General features: G+C 43.9%; 1 protein-coding gene across 1 annotated transcript in view; it reads left to right on the top strand.

The window, feature by feature from the left end:
* Positions 1-25,187, top strand: part of stet (stem cell tumor) — a 246,581-nt gene that overhangs the window by 174,895 nt on the left and 46,499 nt on the right. The window contains exon 6 of the mRNA XM_018032000.2: positions 15,749-15,866. Coding sequence (XP_017887489.1) covers positions 15,749-15,866 — 118 coding nt within the window. The remainder of the gene's footprint in view (positions 1-15,748; positions 15,867-25,187) is intronic.

The following is a 25,187-nucleotide window of genomic DNA, read 5'->3' on the forward strand; positions in this document are numbered from 1 at the left end:
TCCTCGTGTGCAACAGCTCGCGGCACGGGTGCATACGAGCCGACACGCGCTAGGCCTCGGATAAATTTCTGTGTTCGATGACCGCGTGTGCATATCCACGTATGCTCTCGTCATTCCTTTGTCAAGCGATACACCGCTGGTCGACCGTTGCCGATCGTGACCAACGACGATAACACGCCGGTTCCGTTGTTTCTCTGTGCACGCGACTCCGGCGCTCCTTCAAAGTGCGTCCTACCAAGGTGATCGTGATATCGCGCAAAACAATGTGCGTGACAGCCACGCCGCTGAGCGCGACCAAAATACTGAAGGATAGTGCGAGGCATCCGGCAAGGACTAGCATCGCGACCAACGTACAGGTGCAAGGACTGACAGGGGTCACGAACAATGCCGGCGACGCGGACAGGCCGCAGCACACGTCGATCATGTAAATATTTCACCTTCGTCTATTTTAATTACCATAGATACGGCTAATCGTTGCTTCGAACCGCTCGAGCAAGGACGTATGGTCGTCACTTTTTTAGATGAGCAAATTTTTTCCACGCAGATACAAATAGTCAATGAGTTTACGTGTTAACCAATTGATCAAGCGTGTCTAAACCTGTGCCGATGTTAAATACGACGTATTATCAGACGTCGAATTCTACAATGTCCTTTTTATTCCGACCACGTGTCCGTCGACGTTTTGATAACGAAGTCGATAGAAATATTATATCTAGGCGACCGATGACGTAACGTCTTTCGACAGACGAAAATATTGTTTTCGAACGGGTTCGAAGTACGAGTCGACATCAATAGATCAGCACATCTAACGCTAGCAGCTCGTTTTCTTTCTTGTCACTCGACGATCTGTAAATGAACGATAATATTCCGCTACGAACGCATTGTCGTTCTTTTCGGCAACCTTCGAACGTAAAATTGACAATCGGCTTGAAACATAAGAAGCGCAATAGCGTTCTGGGAATTGTTCGTTGTTCCAACAAGTGAACGTTGAAAAATTACGTATTTAAGTTCATATAAGTATAATAATCGCTATTAGATTCGTACAATGTGTACGACTGTAAATCGAAATGAAACCGTCATTGTTGCGTTCTGTATTATACGTGATGATCGCAATTAGGCTCGCACAATATGTAGGAGCAGGAATTGAACCGAGGCTGTCATTGTTGCATTCTCTGTCTACGCATGAATGAAGATGCTCTTCCGAAATTCTCTCCGGGAACTGAACGCACGTGTCTCGACGCGTTCGATCTGTCGGCACCATCTGTCGAACGTGGCGAGCTTTTTCTCTCTCGAGGAAAATCGAGACGACGCGACGGGCACGAGCGCTTATATAGACGACTCGCCCCTTTTTTCTCGCCTCCTCTACCCCTGCGTCCTCCACCGAGATCGTTCCTCTTTTATTTTTTATGTACGTATGCCACGTTCGGTTTTCCGCCAGCAACGGCATGAAACCCGACTTTGTATCGGAGACGAGAGCGGCTCCCTTGCTCCAATTGGAAAATCAAATTTTCCCAATAACGACCGTCGCCGATGACTTTCTCTCTCTCTATCGCGCTTTATCGTTCCACAGAGTTCCCGCGTTCCGTTCCGCGTACCTTTTAAAACGGAAATATGTATCATGTGTATTACTTGAATGCGCGAACGCATCACAGGATTATCGTTACTGTTTCCCAGGATGGTTCCAATAAAATGTTTACGAGTAAATACAACGTTTTCACGGGCCGGCGAAGTTTCTTTTTTTTTATACACACGAACAGAAGGTTTTGATTAAAATTGAACGCACTTGACCGTCCACTGGACTTGAAATGAATTCATTCATTCTTTCTATTTCGTTTACTATTCGTTGTTCGTCGTATCCCGATGGATATATGTATATATATAGTTTCTCGAAGGATATTTTTAACGTCTCGTTTAATTTTGTTTTCGCTAATTATTTACGAACGTTGTAACGCGTGGGCTGGTTGGGATTCTATACCGAGCGAAACGTCGATGGTTTACAAGTAGATGTAGGTCACCGCAATAATTTCTGACATGTTTCGCATGTTGCGCCGATAATAACGTATTGTCCGACGCGAAATGGATCGTTTGGTAAACAACAAATCGTCGCCCGCGAACGTAATAGGTTGTTAGTGTCCGATCGTCGACGACTCGTTCTCTGCCATTAAATTCTCATAAACGTAGCGCCGATACGTATTTAAAAATAACCGCGATAGTTATTCGGAAAATAGACATCGCGAAGTTCCTCTGCACGGCGGCTTTGCAATTCCGCGCGGATGGATTTGCATGGAACGGATGCGCGTGCACACCGAGATTATTAGAGTCGAACGTATCGTTGCCGCAAAGTTCTGAGACAGCCGTAATCTCGTTTTCTTTTCGTTAGCCCGGTAGGAAGGCAGGCAGCCGAGGCGACATTCGTTACAGTCCCATTGTCCTCAGCTGCGTCGTCGTTTCACGGAAAAATAAATAGACTCGGAGAGCCGGTCGGGTATCCCTGCGACCGGCTGCGGTCGCTTACGCGGGGGGGCTCGACTATTTGTCCCGAACGCGGAACGAAAACACGCGGATACGCAAAAAAGAAGTTGCTCGCTCGTATCTCCACCCGCGGTGTCTCCGAACTTTGAACGACCGCGGAACAGATCTGACTCTAACGAGATCGTAACAATTTCCTCGTTACTGGTCGGAACATTTTGTATACGAACATGCGAGCTCGTTTCGTATTGAAAGAACAATTTTGGCTGGCTCAAAGCTTTTCGCCCGTTGGACAGTAATTCGAGGAAAAGTTTCACTGCCGGTCTACTACCAAAATTCTACGTCGATGAATTGGGTTATTACGTGGCTAGTAGATCGTCGATCATTTTGTAATAAAATAACAGACAGGTGATTAAAGTACACAATGGGTGCGGAACAACCGTCAGCTTTTTGTCTTTTGTTAAATTCGTTTCGCGCATTGTTCCTCTATTTTTCATTGTTACATGTTAACATTTTTTTATGCGAAAGTGACAGATTCGATTGTTCAACCACGAGGTTCGCTTATTTAAAAAAAAATTCGATCTTCTTTCTCGCCTCTCTGTCTCCCGGTTCGTAGCCAAGTTGGAATAAAGTTTCGCGCTCTCCCCCGCGTCCGAGTAGTGAATACCACGCCGCGCCGAGGCCAATGTAAATATACCCGAATGAAGTACTATATTCAATTTGCAAATCCATGAATACCTGTCGCGCGTCCCAGACTTTGCAAAGTGACGACGGAGAAAATTATTAAGGGGAGCGGAGAAACTTTTTCAACCGCGTCATAAATGTTCCCCGGCTGCGACTTGCTCATTTCGACGCCTCCGCTCTTCCATCGGATTATTATCGGAAAAGCTCTTCCCGAGATAAACTGATCGTCACACACAATGGACAAGCATTGTTGCCTGTTAACACGTTCGGCACGTGCTGCAAACAACGATTGACAAATGCGGCGAACTTCCGTGTAACGCCGCAGAGATATTTCTAAATTGTTTTTTTTTTTTTTGTTCATTCCGAAAACCGCTGGAATCGTTCGCGATTCGACGTTCGCACCGAGCGCGGGTTAATCGGCCTAATAATTTGTCTCGTCGACCCAGCCACCCCGCGTAAGTGTTAAGCCTCTCGTATTTAATTATCTATTCGCAAACACCGAGCGCGATAAAACAGGTAATGCCGCGTACGGTAAACGAGCATCGGCGCGTACCGTCGTTGGACACTTTTCATCCCTGGTATCTGCGATCCCCTCGCGATTGTCGTTCCCGTTAATAACGACAAATCCGACTCGGCGGCGCAGCTGCGAATTTCCACCGAAATTGCATCGCGAGACAGATTCTGACGAGCAGACCGAATTTCCAGTTTCAACCACTTTTAAGAACCAGCTTGTAACCTTAGATACGATCCATGCGTATTCATTAAGAGATAAAACATTGTAGTATTCTGTAGGTAGATCGCAGAGGCGAAGAGATTATTTTGAAGACATTGTAAATCTGGATTAAACCTCTAAATCGCTAGATAGATCTTTATTCGTAGCAATTAGCGTGCGATCCATCGAGTGGAAACAAATTTGCGGTTGGATAAACAGCATGTAGATGCGTATGTACGTAGCGTGCTGCCCGATTGAACGGTTCCGTCGGAGCGAACGTTTCGAAATATTTCCTTTCCCAAATTACCAGCATCATCGATAAGCGTTCCTTTGAATTTCGCAAACATTTCGAAACGAACCATGCTTCATTCCACTGTTATTCGGCTATTTTTCATTCGCACCACTGCGCCGTGCCACCGTGGGAAATAAACAAAGGCACGATGGTGGAAAACGTGGGGGGTTGAAAAAAAAAAAAAAATAGGAATCTCGGTTGCGAATTTTCTCTGGGATGCGCAAACAAGCTATAAATTGCTGAAGTTCTTTTTTCGAATTTCTGTCATTGTCCCGCGGATAGTATATTACAGTTTGGAACTTCCATTATGTAACGTTGCCAGTTCTGGTCACAGCCAGAAATTGCATTTTTGTTTGTTACGCGGTAAAATGTTGTTGTGCAATTTGAAAAAATTTCCGGTAATTGATATATCAATACTTCGCGGACGGAGGACGGCTGGGCGCAAGAGGCAAACGCCGGTGTCAAACAACTTTTAATTTAATTGAAGGGCATCGATGGCGGCACGCTCGTCGTCCTCCTCTTTTTGGTCGGCTCGCAAAAAAAGTTTGAAAGCTTTTATTTAGACAATTGATACCGTCGACGCGACCACCGTGCATATTAGTTCGTTACTTGTCCAGCTTCATCCATTGTGACGCGAACCACTCGAAATTGTGTTCCATGCGTTCATTTAACGTTGTCGAATGCCTTTTGTGGAATTCCACGCTTTCGGTTCTTCGCATTTTTCCAAACAGTCGCACCAATCGTGTTCCGTAAAATAAGTTCTTTTTATTCTCGGAAATTATAGCCAACTATGATAGGGTGCATCGTGTTTAAATTATAAAATAAACGCGATAATTTTTACGCGAAGTTACTTGACGAACGATAAAATCAATTTGCACTTAGTTTATCTTCGATTTGTTTAATTTCTTGTGCACTCAATTGTCGCGCGAGGACGGCGAAGGAAGTAGTTAAAAGAAATTGTAAATGGAAACAAGAAAATCCCCGAGAGAAATTCGGCGTAAAAAGATTCTTTAATTCTTGAATGGTTAATCCTATACATACCACAGTTTCAGAAAAGCGTAGAATCTTTTTACTACTTCTGTACCGGCGATGAAAAAGTTCTGCAGTTGAGATTACACTATTTATATTCAAACCGTGATATTACAGCGAGTCGCCTATATTTTTTTCCCCGGAAACCTTCAGATTTATTTGACGTACCAATTTAATTCGTAATAACACGAGTGCTCCTGTGGAATTTCTGCGAGCACGGAAGTGTTGCATGAAGTGTCGACACTCGTTCGCCCCGAGGTCGATAAAGTGTTTTCGAACGAACATGAAAGAACTTAGGTATTCCGCTCGCGAGCTACAGCCCGGTAATAATCGATCGACGATGCAAGCTTTCGACACCCTCTCGTCGAGAAAAAATTGTCCCCCTTGCCAGTAGTAGCCGTTGCACGCCGTTCATAGTACATTTATAGATATCGCTTATCTTGCCGCTCGATGCAAATAATTGCGATCGCTCAGCAATTAAACGAAAGAGAACGATTCAACCGTGTTTCGTCGACGAAGATCAATTCTCTTTCTTATTACGATAAGACACGTTCATCCCCGTTTCCTTCGTTAGTTCTAAAAATTGTCTTACTCGAGCTGAAACAACTAAGGCGACGCGAAATAGTGGATTCTTCTTTGAAAAGCGAAATCATTAGAACTGTAACAATAAAGCAGCTGAACAGGTACTTGTGTATGATAGACGTCCAGCCAAAAAAGGCGGTAAGACGCGGGGGTACGAGCGTGGTACACGAACGTGAAACGTCGCGTAGCAAACAGGAAACAGGCTGCGCGGAGCGGCCTAGCGCTCGTTAGCGCCGGTAATTGTCACTTGTTAGGTGGCAGCTTGTCCTCTGCCTGGTAACCCCCGGGTTTCGCCGTCAACCGGCGCCCCGTTCTACTCCGGCAAACACCCCCGGTGACACGCCACTCGAAACGCTTCGAACGCGGCCGAGAACCTTTTTCAAAACCGCTTCAAACTCGACCACCTCTCGTAGACGAGTCCCTCTATTTACCCTCTGCCACTCCTCCTCGCTCTTTTTCGTTCTAATTCACTGCGATATTCGCCCCGACGGCTACTTTTTTCTCGTACCGGGTAATTCCTATCGGCGGATACGTACTCCGATTCGTAGAACAATTTTTTCAACGTATTCATTACGTTTTTTTAGGGGACCGGACACCCTTTGAATTTCGGAGTAAAAGGAATAATCAATTATTTATAGCATGCAGAACGGTATGCTCGGTATGTGCTATGAGGGTTCGAGGAGGGATCGTCGCGCCATAAACGATTCGCCCACGCATTTGATATCCACCACTCGGTTTCGTCATCGCGGCAGCACCCCGTTCCACTTTGGCCTACCTCCACCGGGAGATGCGCCAGATTAATTAGCCACCCGGTACGTAATTACACGTTCACCCTCGCCAGGGACCCGTGCTCGCGTGTATGAGCTTCCGCGGCTACGAGGACGAAGATCCTCGTGGTATAAGGACGAGAACTACGGCTATACAAGTAGGAATTCGAGTAGGGGTGTGACGATAGAGGGAGAGAGCTACACAGCGGTGGAAGAGAGAGATATTGAGAGAGAGAGGAGCATACGGTTGGTGTGTACCAAGGATATTGGGCTATACGTCATACGTTGCATAGCTACGCGACCCCAAACGAGCTATTGTTCCTCGCGACGAAGTGTTTCTCCTCCTCCCAGCCAGGTCGACGCGAGCTATTTCGTGGCGTGTCATCCCGATAATTTTGGAAATTTCGACGGCCGACTCGTACCCAAACCGCTCGCGATTAATCGCGCAAGATCGAGCTATCGGTACTGACTTTCCTTTCGCACCCCTAGCCAAACACCCTAGCACCACCTCCTCCGCCATGGAATTTTGGAATTCCTGTCACCGTACCGCTTCACATTATGCGTCCTCTCTACGTTTTACGTATTTCGATCTTTCTGCAAATTTTAAATCATTGTTATATATGTAATCATTCGTAATGTAAATCATTTAGCAATTTACAAGAATTTAATAATTCTGTAGAAAAATTGACAAATTCTTATCAGTTGTGCAGTTAGACTCGATATAATATGATCGTCTGACTTATCGCACGGTTATACTACTTACAGGCGCGACGTACGCTTCTCTCTTAAGTAAACGGTAAAAAAACGGGAATTTTTCTGACTGCGATAAAACGAGCGATGGATTAGAGCCGTGTACCTATCGGAAAGAATCATCTCATGCGAAGATTAGCAAATTAGGGTCATGACTACTAGTCCCGGTCTAGTTTCGCGTCGGTCATCAAGACGGCGGCGTTCGATCGTAATGTACGGTTTTGCACGGCGACTTGCTCATTTGATCGATTGCATTTGATTGCGCATTATCCAATCAGCTGTACCTATCAAAGATCGCTTATCTCCCCGGTTGCCCGTCATGGCTCGTGTATCATTATCAATTTACGAGCTGCTTAATCGATACTAGTTTTTATTCAAGTTCTTCGTAATTTTTCTGACTTATTGAAATTCAATTTCTGACAGTGTGACATTTTTAACAAGACTGTATTCTTTTATAAAAAAAATTATATATGAAGCAACTATAAAACGTGGAATATCGCAAGGTGATTGTGTGTCAGTGGTTAAATGGCAAAAACGGTTTTGCACAAAAATCCGCGGTCTATTTATAACACGCGGTTTAAGAAAGTAGCTACCATGTTTGAAAGACGGGAGCGGCCAGTGGAAGTTGCAAAAGAAGCTCCATTATGGGGTAGACGCAAGTTCAGTTATAGTGCACGCGTGGTTTACCATAGGATCGTACATCATCGGCGTCGGTTTAACCACCCTCGCCGCCAGTTGCGCCGGTTATCCGAACACGGTGAGCAAGTCAGAATGATTCAGGCATCGTGGTCAGCAGCTGCACCCGCTAGACTAAAGCTCCGTTTAAACATCTCGCGTGATGCACTGTCGACTTTGATACTGTCTATTTCTCCATACTTTCCATTGCCTACTTGATTCGACGTACGTGTGATCAAACGATTTAGTTTGGGATGGAGAATAGAACTTGTTTAGTGGAAGTAGTTGTAACTAGGATTGGTCAGACGTAAGTAGTAGTGAACGATATGAGTCAGACGGCTGCTGTGAATAGCATCGACTGGGAACGATTTAGAAAGTATAATGTGAGCAGTGTTGGCTGGAATTGGTCAGACGTTTGAATAATAAGTAGTACGAGCTGGGATCGATCAGTCGAGAGTGGAAGTAGTAGCGAGCGGAATTGGTCAGACGAGTCGCGTCAGACAATTTCATATCTCGATCGTTAAAATAATATTGAATGTTAACTACCCCGAATAAGGGAATCTTCTTAAATATTCCCCATGCGATGTGTAAATGATGAAATTAGACTTGCAGAAGTTTAAATTGAATTGAATTCCCGGAGAGAATTCGATATCCCTTCTTGAAAATTGAAGACAAATTTCTTTACCCGATCGTCATCTCAATCGTATATCCTTTTATCCGTTTCTCTGTCGTACCTCCTGCGCCCAGGTTACCTCCGCCCTTTTTACTTACTCGGATTCAGTTATTTCTTTTCCTCATTTCCAAATAGAGATCGGAGTAATCGCGAGATAGACCGTCTTATACAGGATAAACCGTATTTGCCTAGCGACGTCTTCTTTCGTCACACGACTCGGTTCCTTTCGGAGCTGGAGTAATCAGTGAAATCGCCTCGACCAATTCCGCTATTGTTCGCCGAATCAGGCACAAGGACCACGATCATCCGATGTTTTTGTAGATTTTGTATCGGCACTGATTGAATGAACCCGAACTGTGTTTCACCGACGCTCCTTTGATCTCGCTCACCCCAATCTCGATCATTGAATTTATCTAGCCAAATTGTAAAATGTTACAGCAATCATAGTGAGTATGTTAACGCGAATTCGTAAATATGAGTTTCACTTGGCAATTTAATTAGACAGCTAGTACGATCGACGGTACTGCGAGCAATAGTGTGCCATAAACTCGAATGGCTATCCAGTCGTGTTATACTATGGTACACGTTTACGTGCAATTATGAAGGTCTCCGTCAAATCGTCGTTTGTTCGAGCCAATATCTGAGGTAGAAAAGGGAACGGGGATTTTATACCTCACGTCGTATTTATCGATCTGCCTATAAACCCTGTTCGAACAGGCTCGACCACCGTGAGGCGCGTAAACAGTAGCTTAAACAGTCCAATCATTCTTCCTAGTACAGAGCCGTGAATTTCATGCGACACTCACGAGTCCCTAAACCCTTTAAAAGCGTCTATACAGAACTTGAGTGATCGTTCGACGCGTATTTCGTCGACGTTGCGTGAAAATTTGATCTCGTTAGCTCGAACCGAGTCAAACAACCCTTAATTGGCGTAACCGTGGCGGGGAAAAACGAAATTCTAGCGTCGCTCGCAGACGTTGAACACGGGAGGACCGACCGAGAAAGGAGTCGGCCGAGAAAGGAAATTGACTTCTGGCAGGTGAGGACACGTGCTCGGACTACGCGCGCGCTACCACCGTCTTCGTTAAACGATGCCTGTGCACGTTCTGCTATAAGCTCGTAAACGTACTCGAAGAGTCGGTCTTAAAAAAAAGAGCCGATGTCGCCCCCGGTTCTGTTTTTCTTCCGTGTTCGACCATCTCCGTCCGCTCGATCGCATCCCCCTCGTCTTTCCCTCGCGCATTTCCGCGCATATTTTCGCCCGAGGGCCGTTCCACCTGTTCTCGCCTAACGACGAGGCCTGCTAAATCCACGGTATCTGCGTACCTAATCTCGGTCGACGCTATTAAAACCGTGGCGTGAAATCGTTCGCCCCTCAGCGAGGTCTTCCAACGTATAGATATAGATAGTACGGTAAAGTAGAGAAAATAAAAGCAGGACGTTTCATAGAAATTCGAACAAACGGTGCTTAAGGATGTATTGGCTATACAGTAAATCCCAAAAGTTTATGCACTTTAGAAATGCATTTTTTTAAAACGAAATCAGTCGTCGGAAGAATATTGCTAATAATNCTTCTATACTTTTTAGCACGTAACTATTTATTATTAGCATTGTTCTTCCGATGTCTGATTTCTTTTTAAAAAATGCATTTCTAAGGTACATAAACTTTTGGGATTGACTGTATAGCCAATACATCCTTAATTTTCTTATGCATATTAAAATTCGTCTATGTTCCGTTTTATGTGTGATTTACGAGTATGATCGCGAGATTCGAGTGGAGGACGTCGTTCGATGGGACGCGATACCCGAAACGCGGGACATTAAACGGCTTTATGATCTCCCCAGCAAGAATCTTGTTTCCTCCACGGACCGCTGTCGCGGCCGCGTCTGATTTATCGCTCAGATTTTCACCTAGAATAATTATAACGCGCACAGAAGTTGGGACACGGTCCTAATAATCTGAGGATCGCGTATTCACTCGAGTATTCGCTGCGAGGCGACGCGAGTTCATGCTCTGGCTCGATGGCTAAACGAGTTAGCGACCCAGTATTTAGGACAGTCATTCGTTTCAGCGTACACTGTTCGCCCGTATACGTTCTAACGCTCGCTTTGATGTTTCTTCGTGCTTACTTTCGCGGTGACTCTGTTAGCGGTTAAACGACCGGGCGAATACGCACGCTTAAATATTGCAAAACGGTTAGATGCATTTCATGCTTTGTCAGCCGTTCCCAAAGTTATTACCTCGTTACCTGCTAAGAATTCAACTGCGAATTACGAAAGGGTATTTGCGTGGATTTTATCATCAGCCGCGGACTGTTAATACACGAAGGGGGGGAAGTCGACGCACGAAGCGTAACTTGCGAACAATGTGTAACAGAAAGTGCATTCGCGTTACGCGAAAGCTTTATTGCCGTAATCTCGTTGAGCGTATTTGCCTGCGGTTACTGAGGCGACGCAGACGATTTATTCTCCCCGCCGGTTGACGCGAAACGTTTCCCGGCGAATCGATACATTAAGAAATCGTAGGAACGCGTTTTCGTTGATCAGCTTTATGCAGTTCAGCCGCGCACATATGTACCTACGTAGTTTAACGTATGTACGTACAGCCACGGCGGATCGCGTCGGAGACTTACATATTCCATTCTGTCGATACCCAATCTGCACGCGAGCCAGGCGATCGTCGAAAAATTCGATTTCCCGCCGGCTTTGATCGCGGACGAGTGAAATCGGGTTTAAGGACTACTTATCTCCCAGGGCCCCTATACACGAATACACAGTGGATAAAAAGGAAGACGACTCTTGCCCGAGTATTATTCCCTTTCTGTGTGTCGGCAAAGATTGCCTGAATACGTGATTCGCAATATGGAAATCCGTCTTCCCAGCGACGTTTACCTAAGTAAACGTTCGAGTGGTTTCATGTACTCGTCTACATTTATATGGAGACTTTAAATATGTTAAATATACGTGAACGCGTTGGTTCCGGAGCTTTGTCGATTCTTCGATAAAAGTAAATGTATCATAAATACTTAAACTCATTTTCATTGTCATAAATTACATGGAATATGTAAATACGCATTGCAACGTTTCACATGTGAAAATTTTATTCCCACATTTACGCAAAGAAAATAGTTGATCAAATAAATGTTGATTAATTACTGTCGATTCGATGGGAGAGTATCGAACGAGGAATCGAGTTTTCGAAAATGGCACTCTCTTGTCCCGGGGAAAGAAGTTCGTCGGTGAGAAAGAGTTCGCAGCGATACTCTCGCCTCCGCGTAATTAAACCCGATATAGGTTGACGTGGTAGTTAAAGTCGTTACCGCGTTACTTACCTGTGCCGTTGAGTCAATTCCTTACTTTCCGCTCGGTGGTCGTGGGGACACCCACGGGAGCAACGTCTGAACGTTTTACGACCAACTCGAGCGACTAATTTGATTAACCAGCTATTTTTTTTTTCCCTTCTTGCACTTTGGAATTTCCATGCGCCGAGGAGATGTGTAAATACATCTGAAACCACGAGTTACACGAATATGGAAATTGCAAGCATTCATTTCTGTTTTGTCCTTTTACGATGATACAATTTTATGGTAATTCAGTCATGAGTAGAATTGTATAGAGAGAGAGAGAGAGAGAGAGAGAGAGAGAGAGAGAGAGAGAGAGAGAGATGTAACGGTAGATCGCGATTGAAGGACTCGAAATCCAGTTAATTGAAGCACCGTGCGTTAATACGGATGATGCGAGCGCATTAAGTATTACAAGAATCATCACTTCCTTTGTGCGGAACGTCTTTGTGGCAACCGTGGAATTTATCAAACGCGAGATTATCTCACGGATCGTTATTACTCAGTTTTCTTTACACGCCATCCGGCGAGAGAGAAACGCTATGAGAAACAGGGAAAATCGGTTCCCAGCGTCGGAGACGTAAAAGATTACGTGGATCGTCCTTCGTCGCGAGTTTCACGATCCGGAATCTTGTAGGAAAGTATTTGTCCACGTTATCTCGAACTACTCTAACGAGTTTGTCAATTCGTTTTTTCGTTCGATGTCTGACACGTATCGCGTTAGAATAGCGAATTAAATCAGATTACGGCGAGGTAAAAGTGAAACGGGTTTCACGCGATCATCGATACCATTTTTAAACCGTTTCAATCAATTAGTCCGATCAATTAGCGGAGCCGTTCGGCGATTGTGACGGTTAATAATGAAGGTTCGATATACCTGGCTCGATGCAATTAATCAGTATCCTTGAAGCCGGGTATTTCTCGATTTGTCCCTCCCTCTCTCTCTCTCTCTCTCTGTCTCTCTCTCCTCTCTACAGTCGTTTCTCTGCTCTCCGGCTGTCCCATCTCGTTCCGGAGAAGCGTGGCGGACGTCAAGCACGCCACCTGTGCTCTCGCGAATAGAGGAAGTGAGAGAGCCGGAGTAGACGACCCCTTTCCCGTTTCCTTGAACCCAGGTATATCAGTCACATCGCTAATTGGAAATCGCTCGTGCGATCTACGGTGTCTCGAGGCGCGCTAGCAATTAGGTGTGCGCCTACGGATCTGCCAACTCTCTCACGGAGACCCACTCTGCATTCGAGATCACCCTTTTTTTTCTATCTCTCTCTCTCTCTCTCTTTTCCTCTCCCTACCCAGACCGAGCATATCTCGTTGTTTCTGACCGTAGCCGTCGCGTACTCTCTATTTCCACTGATTTCTCGCGCTTCGCTTTTCCATTTCACGGCTACTTGGAACTTGCCAAGAGGGGGAGAGTGGCCAGAACCGCGGGATGAACGGCTTATTCCATTCTGGTGCTGATAACTTGGCTATCTTTTATTATCTTATACCAAGAGTCAAGCTTACTTTTGTCAAGATGCGGCTCTCTCAAAATTTGCTTGAAGATGCTTGACAATTGATATTCAGTGGATTTAAACGTAACGAACGATCGCCTCGGACGGCACCGTATTTTACGACAATGGAAAGATCCGCGACGCGAGGGAGAAAAAGATATTTGTTCTCCTGTTACGCGAGTAACTACGCGTCCGGTAACTGGCCGCACACTGCGGTTTGCAGCTACCACGCGAATAAATGGTATCACGATTCACGTACTCTCCATGAACACTTAGGTGTTCATAAAACACTAGTAGTCCCGACCTCCCCCGCTCGCGTACTCTTGTTTCTCGCCGTGCGAAACGGTTACCCGCCTCTGCGCGCGGTTAACTTCATTTCAGATTGAACCTGAAATACGGCCTTCGTTAAACCCGTGAATCGTCTCCTAAGCCGGAATTTTATTTTCCGCCGAGGTTATTGCAATCTGGAGAAGATCAGTGGAACGAGTCAAACATACTTTGAAACATTTATTAAGCATTACTATTATTATTATTATTATTATTATTATTATTATTATTATTATTATTATTATTATTAGGCGATACGAAGGGAACATTAAAAAATTCCATTAAGATAATATCGAAATCTTGAATTTTTTAATAATACGTTTGCTGCAAGCTCGATGTTGCAAACGTAATCTACACAGAGTAGAGGCGTGGTTGAAAACGTGTACCGATTCTTTCCCTCTGTTTTGTAATTTGCTTTTACTTGTATCACTTTTTGACCCATTTCTCGGATTTTTGTCCCGGTCCGAAGCTTTTTCCATCGGTTTCTTGATCTCTGCATTATCCCGCAATTAGTCTTGGTTCTCATTCCTCGAACATCCGTATCCACCGGCCTTCCTTGCGTCTGTTTTATTCGTTCTGCTCCACTTTTTTCTCATCGGATTTCTTTCACCTCTTCCCGGTAATCCTTAGCTCTCTCTTCCTTTCACATCTTCCCCCTTCCACGCTCCATATACTGGCCGGTAGCTGCACTCTAATTGCTTCTTCTCTCGTACACCCTCGGTTCTACCCTCCGCCCCGAGTCAATGGAAACACAAGAACCAGATAGTTTATAATCGATATCATAAATGCACTCCGATGTTACGGATACCGCTTTGAGTTACGGGCCAATATCTCTTCCTAATTATACCTCGGCGCGAGAGATAGTATCGGTAACCGAGCTTCCATGTACGCGTAATACTAAAGCTGTTGCCGCTCCACTTTTTCCTTTCATTCAAACTCCAGCTTTTCTGCGTTTCCATCTGCGTTCGTTGTTCGATCACGTATAAAACTCGTTTTCTCCGACGTTTTCCCGACTCGATTAAACCGTACTCACTCAGTGTATGTATATGACACACAATTAAATGGATTTTTCTAAGTAGATTATGAATTTGTATGGAAAATAAAATTCCTGTGCATTTAAAACACGAGATGAAAACCGAAATTTCTTTCACGTTTGACATGCGATTTTCTACGAGTCGAATTTCTCTCGAAATAAAATCCTGACTGTTTATAAGAGACGGTGAAGAACGAGAGAAGCCATGAATCGATTGCTTAAGTTCTGCAGTTTTCTATGGATATAATAATCATTGTCGGGATTCGAAAAGTTATCGGGCATTCCAGACGGTGATAAAATATTGACTCGGACGGATAATGAAAAACGGAGAGACGGTCAGTGGTCAGCTGTGATTGCGCGAAAGTGTTTTTAGGTTCTCCTTTTCGGTAGAATCGGTAAAGTTAATTTCTCGTTATTTCGCTACCTCTGGCGACGATTAACGAGGGTTCGCAACTATTCCCCGAGCACGGGAATCGCTGCGGGCTGTTGATTAGTTCCAGAATATCCTCCGGCCATCAACAGATTAATTTTCAAATACTCGACTGTCTGGCAAAAAAAAAAAGGAGAACTGAATATCTCCCCTATTAATGATCCTTTCCACGATTCCAGCGAACTCTTCGACGATTTACCAGTGCAATTTATCCATTGTATATTAAGTTTCGAAATACAAATTCGAAGAACACAAACGTGGTTTCACAAAGATTATACGTATTAATAAGAGTGAAAGAATTTAGCCATTTAAACCGGGAACTCTCTGTATCATTTTTTGTAGTAAGTATAAACGCGTTTTATGCGAGAATACGTGGCTGGGAGTTTAATTGAAGGTTAAGGAGAAAAGAAAAACCGATTTGCGAACAGAAATACCGGTTAATATAAAAAGGGCGTAAAGGGAGGTTCAATAAAGGTATATTTTCTTGCTTCCAGGATGGTCCGCATGATCGGCGATGAATTCCTTACGGAGGAAAGGGACCGGAAATACTACGCCGATCATTATACCTGCTGCCCGCCGCCTCTCTTCATTATACTCATCACCCTCGTGGAGGTTAGTGGAAATACTTGTACATATTTTGTAATACGGCCGTGGTAACTCAAAACTCATATAATTCGAAGATACGACCTCATCTTCTGCTAATGAATATTCCACTAAGTTTCTATTCTTCTCGAGTGTCTTCGATCGTTAATAAAATTCTAATTTCGGTCATTGGACGAAGGGATCGCGTAACTGCATTTCATTAATCAACTCAGTTATTTTCTGTTTTGGATAGAAACCTAACAATATTTTACCATTTAATTGAGCGCACTATGCGCCCGAAATATGAACCTCTCTTAAGCTAGCAGAACCAAATCAGCAGAATCACATCGGACCTAGTGGAATATTTAGTACTTATTTTGTACTAATTTGTACCACAAATAAAAATTTTGTACCTCCTGCCGTTTTCAAAAAAATCGTGGCGCTGCTAGCTTAATATTAAGCTGGCAGGACCAAAAGTTAAAATTAATGAAAATGAATAAATCAAAGTTGATACTTTAGTGCTGAATTTGTACTAATTTGTACCATCAAAAGAAATTTTGTACCTCTCACCGTTGTCATGGAAATCGGAGCGATGCGAGTTTAACGTTAAGCGTTACGCTCCGATTTCCTTAACAACAGTACTAGGTACAAAATTTCTTTTGATGGTACAAATTAGTACAAATTCAGCACTAAAGTATCAACTTTGATTTATCCATTTTCATTAATTTTAACTTTTGGTCCTGCCAGCTTAATATTAAGCTAGCAGCGCCACGATTTTTTAAAAAACGGCAGGAGGTACAAAATTTTTATTTGTGATACAAATTAGTACAAAATAAGTACTAAGTATTCCACTTGGTCCGATGTGATTCTGCTGATTTGGTCCTGCTAGCTTAAGAGAGGTGAAATATGAGACGTTACTATATCCATATAGAAAATTGAACTGCTCTGAGTTAATCTCACGACGAGAAATATTTCCAAAAATATTTCGAATCTGTGTACGCGCCGTGATATTTATTAAAAAATCCCTTTGACGAGTGCCTCCTTCATTACCACCCATAGCCGCAATAGCGCGTAGTTACTTTTGTACCGTTTCGCAATTAATATCTCGACACTGCGCTCGGGATTCGTTTTTCAACGACGCTAAGAGAGGGTTTTCCCATTTTCTTTTTCGATTTGCCGTTTTAGCGTTATTAAATTTGCTCCTTGTGCGAATTTGTTTTCATTCGCGCACTCGGTAAGGGTGCGGGGGAGGGTTTTTCGGTGCGGACGATGGAGGGGTTTGTACGTAGCGCGTTGTTATAAAGCAGGGCCGTTAATTTTGGTTTACATTACGCCGCCGCAAGAACCGGCGGGCTTTATGGAGGGTAAGTGTAAAACGCCGTAAAAGTTGGTATAAAATTAGAATAACACGCGTTACACCGAACCGTGTGCCTTCTGACTTCATTTTAAATTGTTCCATGATACATACGTACGTACAATATAATGCTCGGCGGTCGTTATTTTCGCCCGGCCACGATAACTGCATTATTTACACTGCGCGATATTAAACAGCCAACCCGTAAATGATGCAGGCTCCTTCTTTATTTCAAACCCGGGTTACGGCTCAACGAATTAAATTCCATTTAAGCGCCATTGCTTTGATAAACGCATTTACGTTCTCCTATACTGGAAACAGGTATACTCGGAGCATTGACCTCGCCCGCGATCAATTCAATTCGTGAAAATTATCCACAATCCCTGGATACGTTTGATAAGATTAGGCTTAGCTGACGATCGAAAGGAATCCGAAAAGACACAGTTGCTCCCGCAGTATTGGAGAATAAAAGTTAACCATCGCTCGGGATCGGTTTTATTATTTTTCTTCGCCCCGAAAAAAAAGAAAAGAAAAAACTGTTAGCTGGTATAATTACTCTCTGCGATCTGAGGATCCCGTTCGCAGGATAACGCGAGACCGTAATCACGCTTCTTTGACGTCAAATTCGGCTGGCTCGGTTCATCCATTTTTAACGGCAGAAGAATTTCCTTGCATCGCGTGTGTATCGAAATTCGTGAAAACGAATAACAAATTTCTTTGCCTATTTCTTTGATCACGTTCGGTCCATCCCGAGCGAACGGCGCGCGCCGTGGCGATCGTCCGGATGAATTTTTAACAACACCGTTTTCCAAACGTTTTCATCGAGAGGCACGGATGTATACACGATAATACGATCTATTAATGGAGCTCGGATCGTTTTATTTGCTCTGCCCGATTCGGCAGAAGTTAACAATGCAGTCCTCTCGATCGGGCCGAGGCGTGTAATTTTTTTCCACTTAGGGAGTTCGGGGCGGAAAATTACAAACTTAATGACCCGCCATTAACGCTGATGCGATCAATGCGTAAGTCGCGAGCCTCGTGATTTACAAGTTGCCGAGTTATGGGATCGGCGAGGCGGCGGCGGCGGCGGCGCGCCGGCCGATTCGTGACGGTTCCGTTCCTAATGACTCGAATATGTACGCGATCGCGGATAACGTTGCGTGTATGCCTTAACCAACGCATTAACCAACGGAAATGCATAGAAAATTACATTTTCGTTTACAACCGGCCGGTGCATAATGCACTCGCGCGCTTGTTAAAACGTATCCAGGGAGAGGAAAGTATGCGGGGAGGAGACAGAGCGCCGATTAGATCGGTATCTGTAACGTCGTTCAGACTCTATTCCATAGCGAACTTATAAAAAGTTCACGCTGCTTTACCAGCTCGTTAAATTCTTTTACGCCTGCGCATATTTATCGTCCAAGCCGAGGAAGCTGATTTCGCGTGTAAATCTAGATGAACAAGGTCCGACCGGAAACGGGCGTCAATCTTTCATTGTGGTAAATTTTTCTTTTTTTTTTTTTTTTTTCTATTCCAATAATGCGTAGAACGAATTTCACGTTCGCGATCGAATTTGCTTTGTACGAATCTTCCAATCGTTTCCCAGAGAGCAGAGGCTATTATCTTCCGCTTTTAAATTGATTCGATTCCCTGTTGAAAACTCGATCGGCATCCCTAATCCTCGTTATTAAAATGACGGTTTAACAGCTTCCGCCGTCGGTGGCCAACGCGCCGCTCGATTATGCCGATGTCCTCGCATTAAACAGTTTTCAAGCTATTTAAACTCGCGCTTGAAACGTATTTGCGAACGCGGGCCGCCAGGATCGATCGAACGGAATTAAAACTTTTTCATTCTGAACGCAGCCCGCCTCGAGAAACGGAACGCCGATAATTACCATTAACTTTGTATAATTTGTTTATCCGGAGAATTAATTAAAATCAATACTTACTTCGTCGGGGTAAGAATCGGTCCGTTATTTATGCTACTGATAATTTATTATACATAACGATATCTCTTTCCTTTTCGCAAACAAAAGTTTTCGACGCCTCCGTAAACGTTGCCTAAGTTTGTTTCGAGTTCTCTTCGTTTTATTTATCTCTCTCGCTTACAAATCTGGCAAGACTTTTCACAGTCAGTCTCAGTTTCTAAAACTGAGCTAACTTCGTTCCACAGAAATTAGGTCGAGCTACGCGATTTACCGCTTCGAAATGCTACGAGCATTTTTGGAAAAATTCTAAGGGGATTTAATTAAAAGTGAAAGACTCCTCAATGGTCTTAACGTCGTTCCTATCGTATCACGAAGATTAAAATAGCGCTGGTTCTTTATTAGTAAAATGACAGAAGAATATCTCTGGTATCTGAAAACTTTGATATGATAAACTGTGGGGTAACATTCTTTCATGGAGAGTTCTCGTTCCCGAATAAATCGATATCGGATGTTCATCAGGTGCACGTGCACTTGACTCAGCCACCGAGTGACGGTGCCCCGAGACGAAGCATCGACGATGCCTCGGCGAGGTATCAGACTTTTTAGATAACCAATATACCCGCTCGATCGGTCGTAATGGCGAAATACCTTAGCCACCGCGATCCCCTCAGACTTGACACCGATGCATTTTGCTTATGGAACGGTAAAACCTCTCGCGGAGGACAATGTCAGCCGGCTTAAAGGAACACTCACCCTTCGTACACTTCAAGTATCGACGGAATCTTCATCTGAATTGATAACGTGAGTCGATAAGACGAGAGTATTAAAAAATTAAGGATGTATTGGTTATATAGTCAATCCCAAAAGTTTATGTACCTTAGAAANTTTTTGTTATTTATTATTAGCAATGTTCTTCCGACGTCTGATTTCTTTTTAAAAAATGCATTTCTAAAGTGCATAAACTTTTAGGATTGACTGTATAGCCAATACATCCTTAAATTGTGTCTTGCAACGAAGAGTATTTACCGCCTTCGAATTTTAAAGACGAGTACCGATAGAAATATTTCACATACAAATGGCACGACAGAATTTCATTTCCAGATAAAACATGAATTAAAAAGTGTATCTTACCGAATCATATTCGACTCTAAGAGTGCAACAGTCTCGGTCAGAACTACGGGAATAATTCTGGGATCTTGTTGGAATAAAATTATCCCGACCCTTGTAACACGGAGAGAGAGTTCGCAATTCGTGAACTGTTACATCGCGTTCTGACGGTTTAACGGAATCCCGTACACGAAAAGTTTCGGGCACCGTTGTTTTTGGCGTTTCCGTGGAAATATCCGATTCCCGGCGAGAGAGCGTATGTACGCTGGCTACGTATAGGGCGTTTCAAAATTCAATTCGCCAGGACTCGAAGCCGGTGTCTCCTGCCTTCGGGAATTAAATTTCCATCTGGCTCGATCGCTGCAAGGGTTTTGATAGAACATTTTCCCGCGTCCCGTCCCCATCTACGAATGTAACGCAGGTACACGTACACGTCTCCGTGCATGTATACACATACTCACTGCATTTATACGTGTAGTACGTGCATTCAATCGTTGCAAGTACACGCTGTTACTTCGGTAGTCGAACGTTCATAGCCAATGACTGAGCTTTCAGATATATTATTCAGTTGTACGCGCGTGTGTGCGTGCAGTCTCCAGGTACCGTAACTTCCTTTAATTTCCTCTAACCGTTCAGCAACTTACTTAGCTGGATAAACGTCGACCGCGATATTCGCCAGGGATTGCGCTCGATCCAGATCTACGATTCCGTCAATTATATAATATTCAAAAAGTTACGAAATCGTTGCAAACATAGAATTCATCCTATTCATAAAACGAACCGTTGGAATTTTCATTCTGCCGACAATTCGAAAATCATGATTCATCCTTTCGATCCATCATACTTATTGAAATAAAATTTTCTTCAGTTGTTTAAATAAATACGTTGCGTACATTGAAAACGTCTTACGAGTGGAGACGGCATGTACGACCACTTGAATAAACATCGCTTTGATATCGGCGTGCGTTCGCTTTTACCTCCTCCGTGGCGCCAGGCTACAGAAACTTTTTACTACGTACACCTGTACACCTGTTCTTACCATTCTTGTAACCTATTCACCTCTCTTCTTGTCCCGTTATCGTGTTTACCTATTGTTATTACCCACTTCCTCGCGTTTCTGTTTACCCCGAAGTTCGCCTCCGGAATTCATCGCCTTTCACCTTCTGATTTATTTTTCTTAGCCTCCTTAGTCGGGTGTGTGCCGTGGCCAGGAAAATTGTTCGGAAATTTGTTTGCGTTCAATGATGGTTGAAATAGATTTTAAAGATGATATCTTCTTCGCATGTTTTCCTCTCCACGTTTGGATCGTACCGTCTCCTTTAATTAACATTTTCAACTTCGCTGCCGATCGATTGATTCTTGTAACAATTAAGTTGATCGTAGAAACGAGTAACGCGGCCCAAACCGTGGCTGGATAAACAGTAAAATGTATAAGTATAATGGTTTGAACAATCCTCGTTCGTGGCAGACACACGGCAAATTCTATTATGGAAATCTGTTTATCGTTAAACATCCATCAGTTTGATGTTAGTGGACGTGGATAGTGGCGACGGTGTACGCCAGGCTCGCCTAGGCGTGTACGCGGTGTGTGTACGCACGTGCACCTGCGTAATTTGCGCTAGCATCTTGGGACGACTGTGTACACTAAACAACGGCGATGTGTAAATAGATTTTGGTAACTCGCCTTCGGGTTTGGTTAATGGTATTACGTTCGGTCGGCTTTGTTAACGCCCCTTTGTACGTCTCCAGCATTAACAATAAGTCAGACGACCGAAATGGAGCCAGTAAGCTACGAACTAGTAGTCATTAATCTTTCAAGATAGAATTTTTAATGCTTTATTATACCTTCCCATTGATGCAATAATTTTCCTTCTTTGTTTAATTCCTGGTTCTTTAAAAATTAAAGGAAAGAAATCTAACCGAAAGGCAAGGGTTAATATATAAATGAATACATCAATTCTTTCTGCTTTGGGCAATATAGGTATATACTAAGTTTCAGTCTTTCTAGTGTTAATCTACTTATGGTTTTTCGTATGTATTTTGAAAACTTTTCTGATATTTCATGAAATGAAGTATTTAAGCTACTAGAGTCACTTTATATACTTTGACTATGTAATGTATTGGATTGACGTGATGTATTTAATGAAACGATGAAAACAGTTTTTGGTGATCAGAAGGAATTTTACGAGGAGGGCTTCTAATCCTCGAATAAGCCTTCCTCGAGGTGAAAGCTTTCCCGGGCGATTTCACGACGGAGCGAAGTGTGGGGGTTCGGGATGTAAAACGGAAGTCTTGACGAAGTCGTAACTCCGTTAACGAGCGAGGAAGTAGCACTTGACGGAGATGTGTACACGCGTCACGATAGCTGTCGTTTATAACCTTCCATCGAGATTCATGTATTTACTTACCGTACTACCCACGTACATGGTTTTATACCGCGGGCATTAAACATCGATTGCCCCCTCGACCTCCTCAGAAAGTAATAAAAACAGCGACATTTTGTTTTATTGCATCCCAGGCTGCAGGCTCGAGTTAATAAACGGATTCCAGTACTTTTACATGTTTTACTGTTTCTATAGTAATTTAATAATTTCTTATTATTGAATAAGGAACGTGGCTAGTTTTAAATAATATAATATAGTATAAAAAGTTTATAAATATTCAAAATTGTATCAAATATTATAGTATAAAAATATTCAAAATTGTATCACGAGCAGATTTCATAAAAAACAATCCTAGCTTTTTCTTAAAACAGCCAATAACATTCAATGTTCACTTAATATATTCATTACATTTCGAACAACAATATTATTCTGCCGTTCTCTCGGGGTTCTCTAAACGAAGCTTGACTACGATTTTATCCGCGTTCGATTAAATAAATGTCTGAAAAGATTTTCCGGACCGTCGCCCGGTAATGCAACGGTTTTTTCCCCGCAAAAAAAAAAGAGGAAACATAGTGGCGGCACCGAATTCGGCATTGCCTCCCTATATAAATTCATGAAAGAGTCCATGCAGCGGAACGTGACGCTGTTTAATAATTAATCGCGAAAAATCTCTGGCAGTCAGCGAGCCGGACTCGAACCACGGATAACCGTGGCGGCATATTACGAGAAAATGCAGACGAGATTTTTCTGAGATGAGAGCCCAGCTCGATGCTCGTGAAAAATTCAAGAGGAGCATTTCGTAGTCGCGCTTCTTCGCTTTTCTTTTCCCCGCAGCGCTCCCCTCGCTGCACGACGGCCCCTATCTCTTTTCCCTACCCCTAACACATTTTTGCAATCCTTCCTGCTGGAATACTCGATCGCGGCTCGCTCCGTTATATAACTACCACTCGTTTCACGGTATATTTGCAATTTTCAATCTTGGGTTATCAGTGGAATGGTAAGGTCACCGGCCCGACCGACCGTATAATTTATACGATCCCCAATTTCGACGTCCAATGTTTTCGTAAACGCGACGATTATCATTCATCGAACAGAGAGCCTCGCACTTACAGACGTCGTAATGAATCGTTGATGTTGAACATGAAACGAATTCATAGGTTTCTATCCATCGTATTTTTGCGCACGGATCGTAAAAAGGAGGAGCGTGAAAGATTGAATTCCACGGGCCGGCTATACGAATCGGTTATCGGGAGGGCGTTAGGGAACAATCAAACGGCCGCAAATCATCCTTATCGGTTTTGAATAAGGTGGACGAGCGGAGATACGCGGCCGAACCCTCTCTCGAGATAAGGCCGTAGGTGTTAAGGGCACGTGGCTCGTCACGTGCCGACGATAAATTCCTTTTACGCCTCCCGGCCGGTTCTTCTCTCCTTCAGATAAAAAACCAGCCCCCTCTTCGCTCTTCAAACAAGAATGCCGATGCTCCTTTTCTTTCGCCGGTGTATTTCCTCTCCCTCGTTGCTCATGTCAGACGCGACGGCTTCTTCGTTTTTCTCGCAGGCGCGTGTGCATTTAATTTATTTGCCCCCCTCGTCGACACGGTTTTTCATCCGGCGGCGAGTCCCTCCGATTTAATTTACCCTCAGACGTCGTTTTTTTTTTATTGCCCCGCACAGATCTTTTCATTCGTCGATTCATAATTCATCTCTGGAAATGGGAAAAATTCATTCTACGACTACTGTCACGTATGAAAAAGGGTCAAACGTAATCCAGGAAATGCCTCGGAGAGTTCATCCGACGTCCGTACATATGTCTTTTTGAATTCGTGATGCATCCGCATTTAGAAACGCAGAATATCCGGTGGAACCCAGATGGCCCGTGACTCCCTCCGGCGCGGAAAAACTCGATCCCGGATCCCTCTTTTCCCTCGGCGCGATTCCTCTGACTAAGTGGAGGTTCCGCGACGGAGAGAGTGGCTCGTTAACGAGTCGACGCACGGCCGGCAGCGGCGTTGCGTGCCACGCAAGGCCCTTTATGTTACACGAGCGCGCGGGTTCCACGTCTGGAACACGATAGGGCGATATGTTTGCGCCAAGTGACAGAAGCAGACGCTGCCGGTTGGCACGTGGACAGCCGAACTGGTTTGGTTTCTGCCCGTCGCCCTTTCCTCCTCCGCCTTTTCGTTACCTTTTGCTCCGACTGCTCGGAGCCTCCCAACGACGCGTGTCACGTGCGTGCAACTGTCTCGTTACTCCCAGAGCGACTCTGTCAAAAGCTGACTGCGAGTAAAACATATCGACCTTACCTCTGCCTCGATAGTAATATGCGCTCGTGCAAAAATTCGACGTACAGGAAATACGAATGTGTAACAAACAGGACATCAGACATATACAGGGTGTTTGCGAAATCGTGGTACAATCGGCAAGGGGATGATTCCTCAGATAAAATCTAGTCGAAAACAAGGAATATAGTTTTTTCATACGGGGCGTCATTTTCAAGGAAATCGAGTTTGAAAATTCGGTAAGTACGCGACTTTAAATTATAATTTTTCTTAAAGATATGATACACGCATTTTAAC

This window comes from Ceratina calcarata, unplaced genomic scaffold (assembly GCF_001652005.2).
Source record: "Ceratina calcarata isolate Rehan_Ccalc_2016 unplaced genomic scaffold, ASM165200v1 scaffold568.2, whole genome shotgun sequence".
Classification (NCBI taxonomy): Eukaryota; Metazoa; Arthropoda; class Insecta; order Hymenoptera; family Apidae; genus Ceratina; species Ceratina calcarata.